This window comes from Balaenoptera borealis (genome assembly GCF_965194805.1).
Source record: "Balaenoptera borealis genome assembly, chromosome: 4".
NCBI lineage: Eukaryota > Metazoa > Chordata > Mammalia > Artiodactyla > Balaenopteridae > Balaenoptera > Balaenoptera borealis.
The window spans coordinates 87,732,166-87,754,910 of NC_138861.1; the positions used below are offsets into that span (position 1 = coordinate 87,732,166).

The window sequence follows — 22,745 nt, forward strand, 5'->3', positions numbered from 1 at the left end:
GAATACACTGGTTCTTTACTGAAAATTCAAAAGGAAACCTTTATTGATCTTAAATTAAGTCTATAAATAGTTAAGTACTCTTAAAATTAGCAGTATGGGAGCCCACAGGGTTCAGTCTCAGATATAGATCATCCTCAAGAAATGAAGTTTCGTTGTCAAAAATCATGGAAAAGGAAACCCATTCTTTCAAAGGACATTGACATTCTCTCAAACACATCTTCCTCAGTAACATTTAGTAAAGTCCTCTTCTAGAAGAAGACTTCTTTCTAGAAGTCTACTTCCCATGCAGTTACTCCAGCTCCTCCACCCCCGAACCCAAGCTCCTTGGCCACACTTTTCCCTCCTCCTAATCCCTAAGGGTTTAGTACTTTATTATGTCCCAGCAAGAGATAACACTTCCTCCTTGGGAGAAGGAGGAATGAAGCTAGCAAGATTCTAACAAGTCCAAGATGCTCTTAGGGAGGGTGCAGAAGGGGAGGCCTGTAAGCACTGTTGCATTAATGACACCAACCCCATCACAGCTATGAAACCCCTGCGCTGTGCCCAGACTGGACACCAGATCCAGAAGATCAGATCTGACTAAAGTCAGGAACAGTGTTTGAAAAGCCAGGACAGGTTATAGGTATGATAAGTCAGCTGAAGAAGAATGGGCACTTACAGCAAAACTAGTTCCACACACCCAATTTCTGCCTTACCCTGGGTCCCACGTACTGCCCACTGAACACCAGCCTACACTTCTCCTCCACTTATTACCAGCTCAATAATCCTTGCCATTCTCCATTCAAAATCCATTCTTTCCTTTTATTGGCATAAGACAGCAACATACAATGTCAGAAGCCTCAGCCCAACACTTCTGCTGCCTGCAGCTCATTGCTGGAAAGTCTCTTAAAGGAAGCAGAACTTTTTACTTTGTAGATTAAAAAAAGGATTAAAATGTAAATACTCTTCTGAGTGATCTACAGTAATACTCAAGGAAGTGGCAAATCTGATGTTTTTCTTAGAAGAGACAAAGCTGAAGAACTGGAGAAGGAAAGAATCTTGAGATAATTTTCTAAGACTTTACACTTTTTCTAGGGCTGAGTCCAGGAGGAACTCTTGATTTCTTTGCCATGTGATGGGGTAAAGACCTAGTCAGGGTCACCCATGCATCCATATGTTTTCCAGAGTGGATCTTTTCATTTCCTGCCACAGACCCTAACTCAAAACTAAACTTCAACCCACAACCTTATGCCACTGTGTTCACATGTGTGCTGAGGGATGTTCTTGGAAGTTATGAGAAAATGTAATCTATGGTCCAATAAACTTGGGGATTTAATGAACTAATGTACAATTCAAGAGTGCAATAGAAAGTACAGTGTTTCCCTAATACAGCAGTTCTCAGAGTGTGGTCTGTACAACTCTGTGAACCAATATTTTCCAAATAATCAATGCATGATGTTATAGAATCTTTCATGCTTAAAAGATTCATTAAAGCACAAGACAGACTAATGGATTTTAATATAACAAAGTGCAAAAAGTGCTTTGATACGGTTTCAGATTTCATATTGCAACAAACCTTTAAGAAACTACCATTTGTCGCGTTTTAGTATAGTATTAAAGAAAAATATCCACAATTTTCTAAAAAGGTTAGAAAATATTTCTCCTTTTTCCTACTACAAATCTGTGTGATGCCAAATTTTCTTCATATGCTCAACCAAAACAACATATCACAAAAGAATGAGTGGAGAAGCAGCTGAGAATTAATAGTTTACTATTGATCCAGACATGAAAGAGATTTGCAAAAAACCAAACAAACAAAAAGTAAAACTATGCCACTCTTATCACTAAATTTTTGGGAAAATACAATTATTTTTCACAAAAAAATATTATTTAGACTAACATATATGGGGCCTGTTTTGTTTTCCAATAAATTAAAACCTTTATAATTTTTCAGTTTTAATTTCTAATATAAAAGTGTTAATAGATATAACCCACATTAAACTCTTTGGGATACTCAATAATTTTTTAGAGTGAAAAGGGTCTTCAGATCAAAAAGTTTGAGATGCTGCCTTAATATATTCTGATCATGGAAGCCTTTCTGTGTGGAACACCTTGAGCATATTCTATGGAACATACAATGGGAAACAGAATCTCATGTTGTGCTTATAAAACTATTCCTTTTCGTGTCTCTTCTCCCTAGACCTTCTTCAATACGTTAATTTATATACTGCTCAAAGGGTTTCCTCTCACACAGTAGTTTTGCGCTTATGACCCTGGCAGTAAATGCATATATCTTTTCTGGCAAATACAGGTGGATACTGACCTCATTTATTTAGAAGAGGCCATGATCTACAGAATTATTTCACTGAGCAAATGCTACAAATAGGAGAAATGATGACATAGGTTAACATGCTCCTACAGCAGATAATTTTCTGCTATGACATACTGTGCTAGGATGTCCCAAGAACATGAAGGATATCATGTCAGCTAGAATGGGGGCCAATTTGGTTTACCATTCAGTTTCCGACAACAGGAGAATCACTGATTGAGATGCTTATGTTACAAATTACTCTTTTATAAAACCAGCGGGATGACAGTAATTTATTACTCTGAGTACTGGCAATTTGTTTGCAAAAATTGTAAGCAAGCCAAAAATAACTTAAGAACAGATTCATATTTCTACCGTGGCTTTTTAGAACACAGAGTAAGGCCAATTCTTTACTTTCAGCACGACTCGAAGCCCCAGTTCCAGAATTTAGTTATAAATCTCTCCTCCTGTCAGGTAGCTGAATAACTGGCTAGAAGCCTGTTCTCAGATGGCTATAAAAGATTTTGGTAAAGAGTCAAAAGTGTAAAGTGTTGAACAACTATTCCATGCAAAAACTCCCCCCAAGGAAACTCAGTCCTTATATAGAGCTGGCACGGAGTACAGGCTGTTCAGTCCTCTAATTTTCATTCTGGAATTTGTCCAAATAAGAGCAACCATTAAATTTACTTATGCAGTTTTTTAAGTGTCTAGTTTATAAAAATGTTGCTCAAGGATGACCAGGATCTCATCCTGAGAGCTTAAGACGCTCATCTTGGTCTCTTTTTCTTTTTACTTAAGACTAGAAGTGAAATTAGCATGTAATCTGCTTCTGGTAAAACTTTCTTTAGTGAAAAATTTTTATAGCCACAAATGCTTACTAGTTTTTGGTTCCATTCTAGTTCATTTAGTCCTCCCAGCAACTCTACGAGATAGAGACTATACTTATCCCCATTTTACAGATAAGGAAACAGGCTCAGTGTTGCCTGAGGCCACCTAGTTTACAGGTGGCAGATAGGACTGGAATCCCGGAAGTTAGTCCCTCTGAACCGGGACGCTGTCCCACCTGAGATGCATGAACAATAACATCGAATGCTTTTTATTAAGAAGATATCGTATTCTGTGCATAAAATAGTGGTTTTTAGCTCCAGATGAGCCATTATTTCAAAAAGCCTTCCTTACACTCCAGTGTGTTAAGCCCCAGTCTCTGTCTTCCCGTCACGCCCTGTCCACAGACCACGTGGTATTTACCTGCTGCCGCTTCTGTCTCCCTTCTAGCCTGTACTACATCCTCCCACCCAGTACCTGGAGCAACAATCTGAATGAGTGAAAGAACCAAGGAAAGAATAAACAAAAGTGAGTCTCCACAAATCCACTTAGTCACCAAGAATATTAATTTCCAAATGAGGTTCGTGCATCATGGAGGGTATGCAGAAAAAAACCCAGTGGGGTGCAGGGAGAAAACATCAGCATTTCTCTTTCTATTTACTGACATTTACCACAAGGATTGGCATTAGCATCCTCAGAGTCTGCTCCAGTGCGAGGGGCAGACAGCCACACAGGCCGGCGAGGCACTCAAGCCCTAGCGTGGGCATTCCTCAGCTTGTGGGGTTAGCAGCAAGGCCCTCGCCTGCTTGCTTGCTTTCTGTAGCCAGTTTACATGGGCCGAATTGAGAAAGTGACTGTCAGGATTATATTTTCAACTGTATCTAAAGTAACCCTCACAAAATGGCCAAGTGGCTTTGAATGACTCCTGCACAGAACTGCAAAAAAATGCTAGCAACAATACAAGCACAAATAAATGGGAAAATAGTAGAGCTGGTGATTTTTTTTTTTACCATTTCTCATATAATATCTTTCTCACCCGTATCATAAGATATAACAAAAAGCTGGTCAGATCAGACATGAAGTTAGCCAAAAAAAAAAAAAAAACCTGAAAGCATCAAAACTTAGATTCATATCCACTATTTTTTACCAATGGTCTCCACCTAAGTGAATATGATACCTTGGTAAACTTCCTAATAATACTCTTATACGGCTTATAAATAAATATATTTTTGTTAACAAGATCAAAAATGTGGAGCTCGCTGATCTAGAACTTTGCTACTCAAAGTGCAGTCTTCAAAGGAGCAGCGCCCCGCGTCACCTGGAGGCTTGTTAGAAATGCAGACTCTCAAGGTCCACCCCAGACCTACTGGATCAGATTTTGCATTTTAACAAGATCCCCAGGTCATTCATATGCACATTTCTGTTTGAGAAGCACTGCTTTAGAACACACATCTTAAATGATCTGAATCCTAGTAGTTCAGCTCTTATGTGTACATTTAGAAAGATTTCTCTGTTGAATTTTTGAACTCATAAACTTCTCATTTTAATATCTATTATCAAATGTTCTTCAAGACTATAAAGAACCTATCCCCGTGAACCGAAAATCCAGTGAAAAAATCTATGTATAACTACAGCATTAACTCCTTATTAATTCCAGTATCTTAAAATAAGTGTTCTGATCCTGTACAACAAAAACTATCCAGCCACACCTTCATCTTTTTGATCCCCACCTCCACTTACTTTTGTTTGACCATCGGCTTTGAGCACATAGCAGATACTCTGCTGATTGGCTGCATCATCTTTAATCAGACAAGCAAAATAACTTGGGTCGTGACTGTTATGAATCAGTTTGTGAACTCGCTGAGGCTTACACTCGAAGATGCTGGAACAGATCAGTGGATCCCATTGTTGACTTCTTCCTGGCTCAGGCTCACATCTCAGTCCGGAGGGCGAAACACAAAGGCGGACTTGCTTGGTACCAGACTCCTTTTTGGAGGACTGCCCGCTGAGCCTTCGCACCTCTGCCACGACCCAAGGCAGCATGGGCATGGTGGTCAGAGAATGCACGGGCAAGAAGCCCACCAGCTGGAGGCTATATTCCACCGAGACCTCGCTAGGAAACGGATGTTTCCTTGCTGTGAAGGTTATTGGTTCCATGTTGGGAAAGGTCTGGAAACTCAGCAAAACATTGCCACTGTTTTCTATTTTAGACCAAGCAATCTATTTTACATGCTTCTGATGCAGAATCCTGCAGGAGAAAAACAGAGGCATTAGAATTTAATGAAGTCACAGCATTTCAGAGCTTAAGAGGCTGAAACCCAAATAGAGGAAGAAATAGATATTAGTTCACATAAGCTGCTCTGCCTAGAAAGAGCTTTCTTGAAATTGTATTACATATAAAACCTGAAAATGCCATAACTGTCACACTCACTACGGGTTACAAAGATCCCACTGGGGAGACTCTGGTTAAACATAGGCCTCATAGAGCCAACAAAGGCCAGCACCATAGAAAACAATATAGTGCTGCTTGGACAGCTTTAAACCCTGCTGCATTATTTAACATACTTTCAAGGAATTTTTTAAGATGATCAAATTCAGTACTGGTGGCTCCCCCCAAAAAAGTAATCTTGCAAGAAAAAAATATCAGCTCTCTATCATCACAGTCTATTGAACCAGTCCAGTTTTCAACAACTGACCTTATCACTTATGATATCACTGAAGTTTTAAAACGCTCTTCCTGACTTCCCTGGCGGTCCAGTGGTTAAGACTCTGCACTCCCAACGCAGACGGCACGGGTTCCATCCCTGGTCGGGGAACTAAGATCCCACATGCCACCTGGCCGCGGCCAGAAAAAAAAAAAGGCTCTCCCTGATGTAGCCCAGAGGCTCTGAATCACCAATTCAAATTCCATTGACATGTACTTGGCAACTATTATGTTCTGAACACCATCATAAATATTTTGTTTCGTTCATGTACTATAAGCACCCCAACACCTTGCATCTCCTCATCAATAGAGGGTGTTTCCTGTACTAGGACCCAAACTCAACAGTGGGTAATTTTTCCTTCTCTATGGGTGATTTTCAGAAACCACATTTGATGTATCTTAACACCCTCCTGCTCCACTGGATGACAAAACCCTTCTGTCCAAAGCTGAGTTGTCTACAGGATCTCAAGCCCTATTCTTTACTCATTTGCTCCCTGGACCTTCATTCTCTCATGTATTCCCTGATCATATATACACATGCTAAGAAGAAATTCTATGAAGACGGAGACTGCATCTTATTCACCCACAGAGCCTGACTCAGAATAGGCTCAATAGATATTTTAAGAGAGTGAATGAAGTCTCTCCCATCCAAAAAAAAAAGATATTTTCCCTTGACCTCAAACCTCCCCCGGCCTCAACTCTTCTTTCCCTACACAACTGTCTTCAAGGTAAAGTCTACACTTGCTGTCTCTACTCCCTCCTGCCCATCCACAATCTAGATTGCAGCCAGAAGTAATGAAGAGCCTCCGCAATTGCTCCCATTAGGGTCGCCCACATCCTCTGGTTGTGAAATTCAAAGGGGGACTTTTAGTCCTTAGCTGCCTTGTCCCTTCTGACGAATTTCTCAATGTTGACCACTCCATCCTGCTTGAAACTCTTCTGGTTCTCCTCTTACCTCTCTGGTTGCTTCTTTTCAGTTCCCTAATGGCTTTTCGCCCTTGCTTGACTCCATCCTCTCCCCTCATTCCACCTGCATCCTTTGGACAATTTCACCTAATCTCTTGATGCCAGTGACCACATTCTAATACTCCTGCTGCCACTGATAACAGCTTACTTTCATTAGGTACCAGGCACTTTGCAAGTGTTCTCATTTCATTTTCATAACACCCTTCATCTCTCACCTTGGTCTCAGTTAAAGACTACTATTATTGCCATTTTTACGACCTAGGAAACTGAGGTCCAGAGAGCGTGAGTCGCTTATCACAGGTGATTTGAGTTTGTACCTGATTCTCAACCTGTCCTCCTAAACGCTGCACAAGAATGCATCTACCACATAAACCCTTATGATTCCCATATGTTTGTCTCCTTCCTGAGTTCCAGATCAGGATAGTCTATTAAGTATTTCTATCTGGATATCCTACCCAGATAGCACCTCAGCCTCAATTTAGCTGTTTTAAAACTAATTCAGTCTCACCTCCCTGCTTTCCAGAACTTCTCTTCCTTCCCATAAGCTACATCTCTGCAACAGCATCACGATTTATTTTATTGGCCCAGTCAAAAGCCAAGGAGTCATTGCTGTAGACTGAATGTTTGTGTCCATCCTCCCTCCATTCATATGTTGAAATCCTAATCCCCATTGTGATAGTGTTTGGAGGTGGAGCCTTTGGGAGGTGAACCCATATGAATAGGATTAGTGCCCTTATAAGAGACCCAGAGAGCTCTCTTTCCCCTTCTACCATGTGAGGACACAGGGAAAAGATAGCAGTCTATGAACCAGGAAGCCAGCCACCACCAGATACTGAATCCACCAGCACCTTGACCTTGGCCTTCCCATCCTCCAGAACAGTGAGAAATAAGTTTCTGTTGTTATAAACTACCCAGTCTGTGATGTTCTGTGACAGCAGCCTGAACGGACTAAGATAGTCATTCAGATCCCTTCTTCACCCTATCACTACTTCTAAACTGACTTCACATCTAAACATATCTTATCTTTTCTCAGCTGGAGAAAAGGTGCCCCCATCTTCAATCCAGCCTTCACATATTTCCTAGAGTAATTCAACTAACCCATAAAATGGACCACATCACTCCTCTGCTAAAATTCCTTAATCACAGCCCCCATAAAATCCAAACTCCTCTACAAGGCATTTAGGATCTCTTCAGAATCTGGTCCTGTCTATATCTCCAACTACATATTCTCCCCTAAAATGCCCTCCTCCATGCACTTTTTGGCTCTGAAGATAGGTAACTAGGCACAGTTCCCCATATGAGATGTGATTTCTCACACCTCTGTGCCGCAGTGCATACTGTTCTCTCTCCCAGGAACACAATGCCTGGCACCAACTGTAGAGGGCCTGAGAGTTTACCCTACTTGCAAGCTAACAAGTCAGGCTGCCACAAGTTAGGTTGCCCCAAGTTAGCCTCCTGGTAGAGGACATGAGACTTCTGGGTCAGAGACAAAGCACAATTTATTACTCAGAGCAATAGCGGTAGCCACAGAGGCAGCATTTGTGTTGGTTCCCTGACCCTCAGTCCCCACAGGCCAGGTGACACCTGTATCCACAGTGGGTTACAGGAAAGGCACCTGAGTTTTGGGGGACTGAATATTTTATAGTGGGGAGTAAGCATGTCTGTCCTTCAATTCTGGAGTGTCCTCCAGAGAGAGACACTATTTCTATCTTCCATGGCTGTTGCTATTAAAAAAAAAAAAAAAAAATTGAAAAGGTAGTCCAGAACAAAGCAGTCAGTGCCTCTGCTCACAAAATAGAATCATGATAGACCCAAGAAGACTCTCGCAATGACTCCCACTCTTGTCCTCTAACCTAATCCCAACTCATATACAAGGCCTAGTTCAAGCAACTATCACCTCTTCCTTGCAAGGTGATTTAGGGCATCCATCACCATGTCCTGTTGCACTTTGTACCTATCATCATATTTACTTTTAAAAGTTTGAATAGGTGTCCCTCAACAAGTCTGTAAGCTTCTTAAACTCATAAGGTTTGGGGTCTCTAAAACCAGTATTCAAATTCTAAACCTTTTCTGAACTAGAACTGAAGTCTATTCTTTTTACTCTATGTTTTTGTGTGTAATATATATGCATATATCCTAAGAATTAATTTTTATAATATAATTTGAACATAGTTAAGGGCTTATTTTTTAACTTTAAATGTTCAGAAGTTCAGAAATAAACCCATATTTTATTTAGAGTGCTAAAGTATTTCATGAAAGTGTATTCCCTGTCTCTTTTCCTTTAAAGTACAGCTTCTCTTGATGATGAAAACAGACTTGAAGTTCATATAACCCCATAAATAATGGTCTCTGTCTCTCTCCTTTTTTTTCTCTCACCTACAGGTGAAAGTGGCATTAAATGTCAGGCTCAGCTTCCACTCCTATAACTGAATCTGTTTGAAGTTCTAACTGTTGACAGCTGGTAATCCCAAGACATGTTTAAAGCAGTACTAGAATTATTACGAAGGATAGGCGCAAGATCTATCAGTTAGTGTAGATGAGGCAGTTATTAATATGGTGGCAACAAGGGTAGCAGAATTACTTTGTTTTCTTGTAAGGGAATATATGCATAGTGCAAAAAAAAAATTACACAATTTAATTATTTGAATCATTTGGTAAATAATCAGTCATCAAATTAGTTCTGCCATTTCACTGACAAAACTATTTGGATGCCTTGAGTTTTCACTTTTCAACCAGCTGGAGCACATCATAGTTTCTTTGTAAAAAATAGATTGGACCTTAACACTGTTAATAAACTATGAAATAGTAAGTTCTACTTCAGACATAGTCATAATTATTTATAAACAATTCAGATTCTGCTGACATAAGATTCACGGTAACTTAGACTAGGTAATTATTTACTGTTCAATAAAAAGTTCCATGAGGATTAGATAGCAAGACGGCAGAGTAGAAGGATGTGCTTTCACTCCCTCTTGTGAGAGCACCAGAATCACAACTAACTGCTGAACAGTCATCGACAGGAAGACACTGGAACTCACCAAAAAAGATACCCCACATCCAAAGACAAAGGAGAAGCCACAATGAGATGGTAGGAGGGCCGCAACCACAATAAAATCAAATCCCATAACTGCTGGGTGGGTGACTCACAAACTGGAGAACACTTATACCACACAAGTCCACCCACTGGAGTGAAGGTTCTGAGCCCCACATCAGGCTTCTGACCCTGGGGTCTGGCAACGGGAGGAGGAATTCCTAGAGAATCAGACTTTGAAGGCTAGTGGGATTTGATTGCAGGACTTTGACAGGACTAGGGGAAACAGAGACTTCACTCTTGGAGGGCACACACAAAGTAGTGTGCGCATCAGGACCCAGGGGAAGGAGCGGTGGCCCCATAGGAGACCGAACCAGACCTATCTGCTAGTCTTGAAGGGTCTCCTGCAGAGGCGGGGGCTGGCTGTGTCTTACTGTGAGGACATGGACACTGGCAGCAGAAGTTCTGGGAAGTACTCCTTGGCGTGAGCCCTCCCAGAGTCTGCCATTAGCCCCACCAAAGAGCCCGGGTAGACTCAAGTGTTGGGTCGCCTCAGGCCACACAACCAACAGGGAGGGAACTCAGCCCCACCCATCAGCAGACAAGTGGATTAAAGTTTTACTGAGCTCTGCCCACCAGATCAACAGCCAGCTCTACCCACCACCAGTCCCTCCCATCAGGAAACTTGTACAAGTCTTTTAGATAGCCTCATCCACCAGAGGGCAGACAGCAGAAGCAAGAAGAACTACAATCCTGCAGCCTGCAGAATAAAAACCACATTCACAGAAAGATAGACAAGATGAAAAGGCAGAGGTCTATGTACCAGATGAAGGAACAAGATAAAACCCCAGAAAAACAACTAAATGAAGTGGAGATAGGCAACCTTCTAGAAAAAGAATTCAGAATAATGATAGTGAAGATGATCCAGGACCTCGGAAAAAGAATGGAGGCAAAGATCGAGAAGATGCAAGAAATGCTTAACAAAGACCTAGAAGAATTAAAGAACAAATAGCTACAAGAATTAAAGAACAAACAAACAGAGATGAACAATACAATAACTGAAATGAAAAATACACTAGAAGGAATCCATAGCAGAATAACTGAGGCAGAAGAACGATAAGTGACCCAGAAGACAGACTGGTGGAATTCACTGCCATGGAACAGAATAAAGAAAAAAGATTGAAAAGAAATGAAGACAGCCTAAGAGACCTCTGGGACAACATTAAATGCAACAACATTCGCATTACAGAGGTCCCAGAAGGAGAAGAGAGAGAGAAAGGACCAGAGAAAATATTTGAAGAGATTATAGTCGAAAACTTCTCTAACATGGGAAAGGAAATAGCCACCCAAGTCCAGGAAGCGCAGAGAGTCAAAGGCAGGATAAACCCAAGGAGAAACACACGGAGACACATAGTAATCAAATTGGCAAAAATTAAAGACAAAGAAAAATTATTGAAAGCAACAATGGAAAAACGACAAATAACATACAAGGGAACTCCCATAAGGTTAACAGCTGATTTCTCAGCAGAAACTCTACAAGCCAGAAGGGAGTGGCATGACATATTTAAAGTGATGAAAGGAAAGAACCTACAACCAAGATTACTCAACCCGGCAAGGATCTCATTCAGATTCAACGGAGAAATCAAAAGCTTTACAGACAAGCAAAAGCTAAGAGAATTCAGCACCACCAAACAAGCTCTACAAAAAAATGCTAAAGGAAATTCTCTGAGTGGGAAACACAAGAGGAGAAAAGGACCTACAAAAACAAACCCATTACAATTAAGAAAATGGTAATAAGAACATACATATCAATAATTACCTTAAACATGAATGGATTAAATGCTCCAACCAAAAGACACAGGCTCGCTAAATGAATACAAAAACAAGACCCATATATATGCTGTCTACAAGAGACCCACTTCAGACCTAGGGACACATTCAGACTGAAAGTGAGCGGATGGAAAATGATATTCCATGCCACCGGAATTCAAAAGAAAGCTGGAAGAGCAATACTCATGTCAGATAAAATAGACTTTAAAATAAAGACTATTATAAGAGACAGAGAAGGACACTACATAACGATCAAGGGAGCAATCCAAAAAGAAGATATAAGAATTATAAATATATATGCGCCCAACATAGGAGCACCTCAATACATAAGGCAACTGCTAACAGGTATAAAAGAGGAAATCGACAGTAACACAATAATAGTGGGGGACTTTAACACTTCACTTACACCAACGGACAGATCATTCAGACAGAAAATTAATAAGGAAACACAAGCTTTAAATGACACAATAGACCAGACAGATTTAAATGATATTTATAGGACATTCCATCCAAAAACAGCTGATTACACTTTCTTCTCAAATGCGCACAGAACATTCTCTAGGATAGATCACATCTTGGGTCACAAATCAAGCCTCAGTAAATTTAAGAAAATTGAAATCATATCAAGCATCTTTTCTGACCACAATGCTATGAGATTAGAAATCAATTACAGTGAAAAAAAGGTAAAAAACACAAACACATGGAGGCTAAACAATACGTTACTAAATAACCAAGAGATCACTGAAGAAATCAAAGAGGAAATCAAAAAATACGTAGAGACAAATGATAATGAAAACACGATGATCCAAAACCTATGGGATGCAGCAAAAGCAGTTCTAAGAGGGAAGTTTATAGCAATACAAGCCTACCTCAAGAAACAAGAAAAATCTCAAATAAACAATCTAACCTTACACCTAAAGTAACTAGAGAAAGAAGAACAAAGAAAACCCAAAGTTAGCAGAAGGAAAGAAATCATAAAGATCAGAGCAGAAATAAAAGAAACAGAAACAAAGAAAACAGTAGCAAAGATCAATAAAACTAAAAGCTGGTTCTTTGAGAAGATAACAAAATTGATAAACCATTAGCCAGACTCATCAAGAAAAAGAGGGAGAAGATGAGGGATTTATTCAAATCAATAAAATTAATTTATTAATCAATAAAATTTTATTTTATTGATTAATAAATTTTATTTATTAAAATTTTAATTTTAATAAAATCTTATTAATTAAAATTTTATTTTAATAAAATTTTAAATTAATTTTATTTATCAATAAAATTAGAAATGAAAAAGGAGAAATTAAAACAGACACTGCAGAAATACAAAGCATCCTAAGACACTACTACAAGCAGCTCTAAGCCAATAAAATGGACACATTCTTAGAAAGGTATAAACTTCCAAGACTGAACCAGGAAGAAATAGAAAATATGAACAGACCAATCACAAGTCATGAAATTGAAACTGTGATTAAAAATCTTCCAACAAACAAAAGTACAGGACCAGATGGCTTCACAGGTGAATTCTATCAAACATTTAGAGAGGAGGTAACACCCATCCTTCTCAAACTCTTCCAAAAAATTGCAGAGGAAGGAACACTCTCAAGCTCATTCTATGAGGCCACCATCACCCTGATACCAAAACCAGAAAAAGATATCACAAATAAAGAAAATTACAGACCAATATCACTGATGAATACAGATGCAAAAATCCTCAACAAAATACTAGCAAACAGAATCCAAGAGCACATTAAAAGGATCATACACCATGATCAAGCGGGGTTTATCCCAGGAATGCAAGGATTCTTCAATATACGCAAATCAATCAATGTGATACACCGTATTAACAAACTGAAGAATAAAAACCATATGATCATCTCAATAGATGCAGAAAAAGCTTTTGACAAAATTCAACACCCATTTATGATAAAACCTCTCCAGAAAGTGGGCATCGAGGGAACCTACCTCAACATAATAAAGGCCATATACAAAAAACCCACAGCAAACATCATTCTCAATGGTGAAAAACTGAAAGCATTTCCATTAAGACGAGGAACATGACAAGGATGTCCACTCTCACCACTATTATTCAACATAGTTTTGGAAGTCTTAGCCACGGCAATCAGAGAAGACAAAGAAATAAAAGGAATACAAACTGGAAAAGAAGAAGTAAAACTGTCACTGTTTGCAGATGACATGATACTATACATAGAGAATCCTAAAGATGCCACCAGAAAACTACTAGAGCTAATCAATGAATTTGGTAAAGTTGCAGGATACAAAATTAATGCACAGAAATCTCTTGCATTCCCATACACTAATGATGAAAAATCTGAAAGAGAAATTAAGGAAACACTCCCATTTATCATTGCAACAAAAAGAATAAAATACCTAGGAATAAACCTACCTAGGGAGACAAAAGACCTCTATGCAGAAAACTATAAGACACTGATGAAAGAAATTAAAGATGATACAAACAGATGTAGAGATATACCATGTTCATGGATTGGAAGAATCAATATTGTGAAAATGACTATCCTACCCAAAGCAATTGACAGATTCAATGCAATCCCCATCAAATTACCATTGGCATTTTTTACAGAACTAGAATGAAAAATCTTAAAATTTGTATGGAGACACAAAAGACCCCAATAGGCCAACGCAGCCTTGAGGGAAAAAAACGGAGCTGGAGGAATCAGACTCCCTGACTTCAGGCTATACTACAAAGCTACAGTAATCAAGACAGTATGGTACTGGCACAGAAACAGAAATATAGATCAGTGGAACAGGATAGAAAGCCCAGAGATAAACCCAGACACCTACGGTCAACTAATCTATGACAAAGGAGGCAAGGATATACAATGGAAAAAAGACAGTCTCTTCAATAAATGGTGCTGGGAAAACTGGACAGTTACATGTAAAAGAATGAAATTAGAACACTCCCTAACGCCATACAAAAAATAAACTCAAAATGGATTCGAGCTCTAAGTGTAAGACCAGACACTATAAAACTCTTAGACGAAAACTAGGAAGAACACTCTTTGACATAAATCACAGCAAGATCTTCTTTGATCCACCTCCTAGAGCAATGGAAATAAAAACAAAAATCAACAAATGGGACCTAATGAAACTTAAAAGCTTTTGCAAAGCAAAGGAAACTACAAACAAGACAAAAAGACAGCCCTCAGAATGGGAGAAAGTATTTGCAAATGAATCAACGGACAAAGGATTAATCTCCAAAATATATAAACAGCTCATGCAGCTCAATATTAAAGAAACAAACAACCCAATCCAAAAAATGAGCAGAAGACCTATATAGACATTTCTCCAAAGAAGACATACAGGTGGCCAAGAAGCACAAGAAAAGCAGCTCAACATCAGTAATTATTAGAGAAATGCAAATCAAAACTACAGTGAGGTCTCACCTCACACCAGTTAGAATGGGCATCGTCAGAAAATCTACAAACAACAAATGCTGGAGAGGGTGTGGAGAAAAGGGAACCCTCTTGCACTGTTGGTGGGAATGTAAATTGATACAGACACTATGGAGGACAGTATGGAGGTCCCTTAAAAAACTAAAAGTAGAATTACCCTATGACTCAGCAATCCCACTACTGGGCATATACCCAGAGAAAACCGTAATTCAAAAAGACACATGCACCCCAATGTCCACTGCAGCACTATTTACAATAGGCAGGTCATGGAAGCAACCTAAATGCCCATTGACAGACAAATGGATAAAGAAGAAGTGGTACATATGTACAATGGAATATTACTTAGCTATAAAAAGGAACAAGGGCTTCCCTGGTGGCGCAGTGGTTGAGAATCTGCCTGCTAATGCAGGGGACACAGGTTCGAGCCCTGGTCTGGGAAGATCCCACATGCCGCGGAGCAACTGGGCCCGTGAGCCACAATTACTGAGCCTGCGCGTCTGGAGCCTGTGCTCCGCAACAAGAGAGGCCGCGATAGTGAGAGGCCCGCGCACCGCGATGAAGAGTGGCCCCCACTTGCCACAACTGGAGAAAGCCCTCGCACAGAAACGAAGACCCAACACAGTCATAAATAAATAAAAAAATTAAAAAAAAAAAAAAATTGAAAAAAAAAATCTTTAAAAAAAAAAAAAAAGGAACAAAACTGGGTCATTTGTAGAGATGTGTATGGATCTAGAGACTGTCATACAGAGTAAAGTAAGTCAGAAAGAGAAAAATAAATATCGTATATTAACGCATATATGTGGAACCTAGAAAAATGGTACAGATGAACCGGTTTGCAGGGCAGAAATTGAGACACAGATGTAGAGAACAAACGTATGGACACCAAGGGGAGAAAGCGGTGGGGGAGGGGTGGTGGTGTGATGAATTTTTAGATTGGGATTGACATGTATACACTGATGTGTATAAAATGGATGACTAATAAGAACCTGCTGTATAAGAAAATAAATAGGGCTTCCCTGGTGGCACAGTGGTTGAGAGTCTGCCTGCCAATGCAGGGGACACGGGTTCAAGCCCTGGTCCGGGAAGATCCCACATGCCACCAAGCAACTAAGCCCGTGCGCCACAACTACTGAGCCTGTGCTCCAGAACCCGCGAGCCACAACTACTGAGCCCGCGTGCCACAACTACTGAAGCCCGCGTGCCTAGAGCCCATGCTCTGCAACAAGAGGAGCCACCACAGTGAGAACCCCGTACATCGCAACCAAGAGTAGTTGCTCACAGCAACTAGAGAAAGCCCACGCAAAGCAATGAAGACCCAATGCAGCCAAAAATTAAAAAATAATAAAAGAAAAAAAGAAAAAAGAAAAAGAAAAGAAATAAAATTAAATTTAAAAAAAGAAAAAAAAAAGTTCCATGAAACAGAAGAACCATTCGAATAATCCTAACAAACCATCAGATTATTTTTTAAGCCATCTCAAGCCACATCATCTGCACACAATCTGTGACCATCCTTTAGGACCCAGGTAGAGCCACTTATTCCAGGAAGCCTCTTGTGTCTCAGACCTCAGTAAGAAATACTCTGATCTGAGACAGCCTTCACTGATTTCTACTAGATTTTCGTGGCAAGGGCAGTGCCATGGACAGGTAAGAGGGACTACAAGGAAAACGTAAGAAGAGGAACAGAATCTAAGTGCTTGTCCTATTTCACCCAAACGATTATTTCCCAAACACTGCCATAGGGGTCTTGAATAAAATGAACCTGAAATCTTATAAAATATGGTAAATTTTATTATTTAGGGACTTCAGGGGAAGGAAGAGCTGATAGTGCCACACTTCTTAAAGAATTACTTCTCCGCTAATTCTCTCTAATTTTGGGGGTAGAAAACTTAGGCACCCAGCACAAATGGTTAAATAATTCATATAAGAGAATGTTTTCAAATAAATAAGATTTATCTCTGTGTGTGATTTTTTAACTATATTTTAACAGAATTTTAAAAATAAATTACATATGTATACATTTCATTGTTTAAATTCTTAAGTAGAACCTGGTAAACATAAGTAACATGCTTTACACAGAAGAAATAAAATAAATTGTCCTTTTCTTAATTCAAAATTATCATTATGAAATCATCATGATCCACCTGTTATTATTCTGTGCATTAAAAAGTAATGTCCTCAAGAAAAAGAGAAAAGAGATGCTCTGATCTGTTATTCCGGCGAGCATCTAGTCGTGTTCTCAGTAGCAGAGTCACCTGTGGACAAGCCCTGTCCCTTACAGAGACCGTCTGCGTTCCACACAACTCCTACCCACCTCAGCCCATGAACATGGTAGAACTCAAAACACGAAGATACTCTTTTATTAGAACAGTTCCAATAACCTTGTTAGTGAGTCCTGCTATGCTACGTATCCCTGGAAGCATGCACCTAGAATCACAAAATTTTAAAGCTAGAAAGGTCCTTTCAAGCCGCTCAGAAATTTCCCTCATATGTGAGGGAGATGAGGAAACTGGAGAAGCCAAATGGCTTGTCCAAGTTTGGTGACAGAATTAGGACAATCCAAGCCCCTGACTCCCATCCACGTGCTGCAAAGAACCTCAGTTTTCTTACGAAAACACTTTCAAGTGTGAAGTTGAGAAAACAAGTTACTTCTCCAAATCTCAAGTTTATTCTTATAAAAGAATGGAACAAGACCATCCTCAAGTTTTCTTCTGTCTCTAAAATCTGGTGAATCTCATTTTCGTAACGTATAATACCAAATGTCCCCAGCATTGTGTGGGGATAGAAAGCTGCTCTCATCTTCCCTTCCAGAATATAAACATGGGAGAGGTACGTGAAGAAAGGGTGGGGTTTATTAATCAGGAAGAGAGAGAGGGGAAGGTGGGAGTCAGCTGGCCACCACTGGGAACCCCCTCTCTTCCCAGGCCCCCCTCCACTCCCTCCCAGCAAATCACAGAGAGTAGGATGGGGACTTTCCAGTAGCTAACCATACCACATCCCCTGGCCCAGCCTCCCCTCTCACCTCCTCAGAATGCTGGTGGGAGGGGAGGAGGGCGAGAGAGATGGATGAAGGAGGGCTGTTGGAAGCTTCTAGCTCCAGGCCAGGTTAGGAGCCAGTCAGTACTGATTAGCTCTCAGGGGCCTTCAGGATAGACAGGGAACCCCGAGTGGCCACCCATTTCCCCTTGAGAATCAATGACTTAATTTTTCCGTTCTTTACCCTAGATAGAGTAGGCATGAGGCTGAACAGGATTATTCTGCCACCTGAATAATCTCATGCAGTGGGATCACTGGCTTGGCTCAGCTCTTTGTCCATTTCCTGCACAGAATCCTACCCAATCAGAGCAGTGTGCTGCTCACCCAGGAATCGCCCACAAGTCCCAAAGATCTTTGGAGCCGTCGGCTATTTCACTATCACGCAGAGCTCCTGGAGTCAGTGCTTCTAACATTCACATCATCAAGGATGCTCCAGTACCAGGCTTTGCCTCTCTAATTTGACACATAAAGTAATGCTGTTTTGAGTGATTCCCTTCCCATATAAATCAGAGCTAATTCAAGCCTAGTCCTTTAGAATGCCACTGTCACTTCTTGTATTCTCTTCTACTGTATTACACAGGACAAAGGGGTTGGGGGGAGGGCCTAGCTGGCCTCTAGGGGTTAGGTCTAACCCTCCCTGCTGCATGGCTGCTTTAAGTTTTTCTCCTAAAAGTAATAATATTAACTGTTAACACATAATACCACTAACTGTGAGTCTGTTAACAGGTTTAGCTCTCAAAACAACCCTGGCCAATAAGGACCATTATTGATCATATCCAAATAAGGACTATTATGGACTATAATGATCATTATCAGCTCCAACTGAAAGATGAGAGACCAGAAGGAAGTTGCTGGCACAGAAAAACGAGGTCACTTGCCCAAGGTCATACTAGCAGCAAGTGGCAGAACCAGGATTCGAACACAGGTCCCTCCACTTCACCCAGGTGAAGGTCGCCTCCTAGGGAAGTGGGACACAGAGACCATCAACAGCTGGTAATAAGGAAAGAGGGGCAAGCTGAATTATTTCTTCAGAGTTGCCCTTTTCTTCCTCAAACCGCCTGGTACTATGACAAACAATGTCACATGGGACAAAAGGTTAACACTGACATGGCTGCACCCAACCAGAAATGTTACCATAGCGAAAGGAGAAACCTCCAGAGCTCTCAGTGGGAAAGATACAGGTAGACTAAGTGGAGAGTTCCATTTGCAAAACTTTACTTTGATGCTAATAATTTATACCTACACCAATGAACATTTCCCCCATTTTACTGGTTTGCCAGTGGCTGGACAAATCCACATAAAGGCATTTATCTTAAATATCGCTTATTTCATTTACTACTTTGAGCCACACTTAGTCCTTCTATATCTCCTTGCACTCAGCTGATAATCTCAGGATACTCCACTGTGTTCACTTCAGAAAATTTCCCCTAAACATTTCCACAGCGCCCTTTAATTCACAGCTGCGCTCACTATCCAGTAGCTCATGTTTTGTCAATGGGTACTTAATGGAGAAATCTGGAGAGCAAGCACTTTTTATGGCCTTATTTCCCTATACATTGGTAGGAAAAAAAAGAAACTGGCAGATTCAAGACTGCCAGAGCTTTCCACTTCAAAGAGCTGTAAAACACCTGTTTACAAAAGCAGTCAGTCCTATTTTATTTTTTTTTAATTTTTACTAATTATTCTATTTTTATTTATTTATTGGCCACACCGGGCGGCTTTCAGGATCTTAGTTCCCCCACCAGGGATCAAACCCAGGCCCCCTGCAGTGCAGGTGCAGAGGCCTAACCACTGGACCAGGAGAATTCCCAGTCAATCCTATTTTATGCAAACTTTTTCATGCAATGTCCTTATTCCTTAAGACATTCTTCAAGATTCCCAGGAAGGACACGAGCAGGAGGCATACCTCCTCCCCAAGCAAGAGAAGCCATCTCAGCTCTAGGAAACGGTGGGGAACCCAGCTGTTTCAGGGATCCCTGACCAAGATAGTGACAGAACATCAAGTGTTCAGAAACATGAAGAGTCATTCTGCAAGGTGGATTCGCAGCCTCTTGGAACAGCTCTCGGTTCATTCCTTATCCCGACCCCTCCCACCCACAGCAGGCTCCCAAAACACAACAAAACCCGGAGGTGGCCGTGCTTCAGCTCCCACCAATCTCTTCTCAGGTCTGGGGAAGAGAATGAATTTCTGCTTTCCCAAAGAAGGGGTTTTTATCAAGGCCTCTGCAGTTCCGTTTAAGGACAGAGCAAAAAGTTTAGAAGTTTGGACTTGTAGAGATAGCTGAGTTTCGTGGATGTGACCCATTTAAACCAGGTCCTTTAAAAATGCTCTTTCAAAGTCTGATTATATTAATAAATGAAATCACCCAATTATCTAAAAGGAAGAACGAGCGATCTATGAAGTGAATACCCATGAATTAATGTAGGGCACTCTGAAAACTAAACTGTTTGGTGGGAGGAACAATCATCAGTTTCGATTTTTTTTTTTTCCTTTTTAAGTAACTTCCAGAGAACAATCTATTTAAATGAAATCGCCACACGTAAAGCCGCCTCTAGGTGGATTTCAAAGTTAATGACATCCCTTTTAAACACACACACACACTCTCACACCCACAACAACAACGTGTGGCGAAGTTTGAGGGGGTCTCATAATCACAGACCGATCAGGAAGCTGCTAGAAACAATTAAGCAGGGTTTCAAAATGCCTGGTACAGGATGTGCCCATAGAAAGTAAAGTTGAGCGGACTGGTGGAGCTGCCAAAGTTGCTACTGCAAAGTACCCTGAACTTTTACAGGGTGGCCTGGGGTCACTCTGACCGCCCTTCCTCCGTCTGGTCGCCTTACAAACAAACACACTAGCCCTAGAGATACGTGGCGGGAGCGGCGAGGGGGGAGATGCGAGGACTGCAAGCGGGAGTGAAGGGCGGGGCAGAGGGAGGGTGCCTGCAGGAGCTCCAGGGTCGTTCTTAACTCGAAGAACGAGTTTCGCTTTCTTCCAAGTAGGGGACAACGAGGTGGCAATGAACTTCCTCCCCCCGAGAGACCCCCGCGCGGCAAGGACAGCAGGAACGCCCCTGGAGCGCTCGATTCCAGCTTTTCCGCGGGCACGGGCGCGCAGGGGCCTCCTGGGGTTGGGGTCGGCCGGGATGCCCAGCGAGGAGCCGGCGGGCTGGCGTGGGTGAGGCCTCAGGAAGCGCCTACCTGTGCGGCGGCGCGCTCGGAGCCCGGGGCCCGGCCGCGGCGCGCAGGTGCTGGGGGAAGCCCGGGGACGGCCTGGGCGGGCAGGGCGCGCATCGCGCCCGGCGGGCCGCTCTCTTCCCGCCGCGGGGCGCCGGGAGGGCTCCCGCCTCTTCTCCTGCCGGCTGAGGACACGGCGGGTCCCGCGGCGGCGGTAGCAACAGGCACCGAGGCGCGGGGACGGCGGCGGCGGCGGCGGCGGCGGAGGAGGTGTCTGCGCGCGGCTCGCGTTTCCTCCTCCGCTGCAGGGCGAGCGCGGGGGAGGCGAGGGGAGGGCAGAACCCGGGATCTCCCAACTCGGTCCCCAGGGACCTGAGAGGGAGAAGCGATGCTTCCTCCCTCTCCACTGCGCCGTTTGACTCGCGAGCGGCATGGCCGGGACGGGCGAGTGCCACACGGACAACAGCTGCTGCAGTGCGGGTCCGTCGCGGCCTTCCTCCCTTCGCTATCTCTCCCCTCCCCAGCGGTCCATCCTCAACCCGCCCCCCCGGCCTCCAGCCCCGGCCCGGGAGAGGGTGTGCCGGGCGCCGCCCCCACCCAGCCCCAGAGCAGGGTCTTGGCCGCCGAACGCCTAGGGCTCCGGGGACGCGCGCGTGATTAAGGCCCTCGAGGAGGGATGTACGGTCGCACACCCTGTCTTTGGCGGCCTATTTATAGCAGGTAGCACTGCCCGCCGCGCTCTCCGCCTGCGCGGCTCTCAGCAGGTGGCACTGCCAGCCCGCTCTTCGCTCCCCTGCAGTAGCCTCGCCTCATCTGCACTCTCGCCTTCTCTCTCAGAAATGGACCAGGTGGAAACTGCACAGAACACAGCAAGGCGATCAAGCCACCTGACTCTCCCCCGCATCACCCTTTCTTCCCGTCCTAGGCAGGGAGTGAATTCGGCACTGGCATCCTACACGGCGCTTGCAGGCAAGGGTCGAAAATCAGGGACTCAGGGAATAGCCGGAGGCTGAAGTGCCCTGCCCTATTAAACACCAGTAAACCCATTCCCGAACAACTGCGGAGTGACGCAGAGGCTAGACTGGGCGCCTTTCCCCTTCCTCCTGGTGTGGCGCACGCACGTTCCGCCGTTGTTTTCTCTCTCTCTCTCTCTCTCTCTCTCACTCACTCACTCACACCTGGGTTTGGAGAAACTCCCAGCGGCCTAGGATACACACCAGGGAGATGTAAGACGTCTGAGAAAGCGGGCTCCTAGGATTAGATGGCAGTGTGCAGAAAACAGGCAAACCTCCCAAATCCCTGTCCCACCACGTAAAAGGGGGCAGTTTCACTCCCAGGGGTAGGTAGAGGGATCTGAGGAAAGTGGGGGACTTAGCAGAGAGGGGAAAGCAGGAAGAAGAGGGAGATGGACGTGGGGTAGGTGGGGAGGTGGGTAGGCAGCCGCAGAAGGCGACGGCATCTTTC

At 42.5% G+C, this 22,745-nt stretch overlaps 1 protein-coding gene across 6 annotated transcripts in view; it reads right to left on the reverse strand.

Moving 5' to 3' along the window:
- TBC1D1 (TBC1 domain family member 1) overlaps positions 1-21,528 on the reverse strand; it is a 218,338-nt gene extending 196,810 nt beyond the window's left edge. For 2 of the 6 annotated variants that reach the window (XM_082390467.1, XM_082390465.1), the window contains exons 1-2: positions 21,306-21,528; positions 4,853-5,360 (exon numbers count right to left, since the gene is read on the reverse strand). In XM_082390467.1, the coding sequence (XP_082246593.1) occupies positions 4,853-5,269 (417 nt within the window). In that variant the 5' untranslated portion in view covers positions 5,270-5,360; positions 21,306-21,528. The remainder of the gene's footprint in view (positions 1-4,852; positions 5,361-21,305) is intronic. The other 4 variants (XM_082390469.1, XM_082390468.1, XM_082390471.1 and 1 more) reach the window with 3 other exon arrangements.
- Positions 21,529-22,745: the final 1,217 nt, after the last annotated feature.